This window comes from Propithecus coquereli, unplaced genomic scaffold, assembly GCF_000956105.1.
Source record: "Propithecus coquereli isolate 6110/MARCELLA unplaced genomic scaffold, Pcoq_1.0 Scaffold811, whole genome shotgun sequence".
NCBI lineage: Eukaryota > Metazoa > Chordata > Mammalia > Primates > Indriidae > Propithecus > Propithecus coquereli.
In genome coordinates, this window is record NW_012154297.1 from 43,161 (window position 1) to 45,022 (window position 1,862).

A 1,862-nucleotide genomic window follows, 5' to 3' on the forward strand; every position below is an offset into this window, starting at 1 on the left:
AAAGAACAAATACTGATGTAACAGCATGCAAGAATCTCAAACACATCATACGAAGGGAAAGTAGCCAGATCCAAAACGCCACACACACTACGGCGATTTCATTGGTCAGAATTGTTCAGAAAAAGGGAGATCTATAGACTCAGCAGATCCGTGGGAGCCTCGGGCTGGGATGGGAGCGGGGATGGACTGCAAAGGGACAGGAGGTATCCCGTTGGGTCCTGGGACGTTCTAAAGCAAGATCGTGGCGACTGTTGCACAACTGTGTAAATTTACTAAGAAGAGCGGAGTCGCGCACTTAAAAGTGGCGAACGTTATGATACGTCAATGATACCTCAATGAATTTGTTAAAAATCAACAAAACGAACTTTAAAAACACTGGCGCCCCTCAGACTATTCAGCTGTTCTCTCCGGCCTTGAAGAGATCGCGCTGGAACACGGTCTCGTGGTCCCCAGAGATGGGGAAACTGAGGTGCGGGACCGCCCTTCCACCGCCCGACCAGTCCAGCCCGGGAGCGCCCCCCTTTCCCCGCAGCCCCTCTCGCGAGCTCGGGCGCCCTGCTCGGTCGCCGCCCCACCGGCTCTGCCGATTTCCTTCCACGTTGTCCATCAGCTGAGGCCGCCACTGCACTCCAGCCAGGCACTCAGGCCCCAAGGGGACCGTTGCCCTTGGCAACCGCGCCAGAGCGGAAGATACTACATTTCCCGGCACACAGCGCGCTCTGGGGACCAATGGCTCCCCAGGTCACAATCGCTAGGTGTGACGGGAGTTGTAGTTCAGGGGCGGGCCTAGTGAGCACCGCTCACCGGGGACCAATGGTGCCTCAGGTCATAATCGCAAGGCGTGACGGGAGCTGTAGTTCAGGGGCGGGCCTGGCCAGCCGCCTAGACGGCCAGGAGCCAAGAAAGGGGCGGTTACCAGAGACAGCGCCGCGCACGCTCCCATGGCCGGGGCTCGCGTTACGCTCTGGGCTGTCTGCGTGCTGCAGGTGGCGCTCGCTGCCGTCTACTTCCAGGAAGAATTTCTAGACGGAGGTGAAGGGGCCACGTCCGTGGTGGCGGGGGTGTAAGCTACCCCATCCCACCGCCTACTGCCAAAAGATGGCCAGAGTCGCCACTGTCCCCAGGCCTGACCCCACGGACCTCCCCCACTGACCCTCTGGACTCAAATGGACAGTTTGCAGCGCTAACCGGTGTTGTTTCCCTCCACAGAGCGCTGGAGAAACCGATGGGTGCAGTCTACCAATGACTCCCGACTTGGGCATTTCAGACTCTCGGCGGGGAAATTTTATGGCCATATAGAGAAAGACAAAGGTTGGTGTAGAATCAGGAGAAAATAGAATGCTCAGCCTCCCCAGCAGCCTGTCAAGGTAGTCGTGGCACACCCTAGCGCTCGTACTCCCATTTCACGGCGGGGGATCCTAAGGCAAAAAGTAGAATCTTGGTTGCCTTGTTTTTTGTTTTCTTTCTTCTTTCTTTATTGCCCAAGGTCACCCGCCTCATAAGCCCTAGTCAAATGAGTTCGGGGATCAGAGGGGAAAAGGTGAGGGGGTACTTCTCATTTTTATTTTCACGTAAGAAAGAAGAAAATGTGGAGGTAAACGTTACATCAGGATGAATTTTTACATCTGTACAGGCAGGTCAAGATAAGTAACATTTTCAGTTTTCCTCCTCAAAGAGAACTCCCTTGAATGCCCCCGGCCTACCCTAATCAGTAGCCTCTTGACCCCAAGGATAATCTCTATTCTGGCATCTTCTCATGTCTGATGATCAAAGGTCAGTGAACAACAGCTGGTCTGCCATCTGTTTTTGTATAGCCAGAGAGCTGAGAGTGGTTTTACGTTTTTTAATAGTTGGGGAAAAAA

General features: G+C 54.1%; 1 protein-coding gene across 1 annotated transcript in view; it reads left to right on the plus strand.

Moving 5' to 3' along the window:
• The first annotated feature begins 941 nt into the window (after positions 1 to 941).
• CALR3 (calreticulin 3) overlaps positions 942 to 1,862 on the plus strand; it is a 25,586-nt gene continuing 24,665 nt past the window's right edge. The window contains exons 1-2 of the mRNA XM_012663581.1: positions 942 to 1,032; positions 1,210 to 1,311. Coding sequence (XP_012519035.1) covers positions 942 to 1,032; positions 1,210 to 1,311 — 193 coding nt within the window. The remainder of the gene's footprint in view (positions 1,033 to 1,209; positions 1,312 to 1,862) is intronic.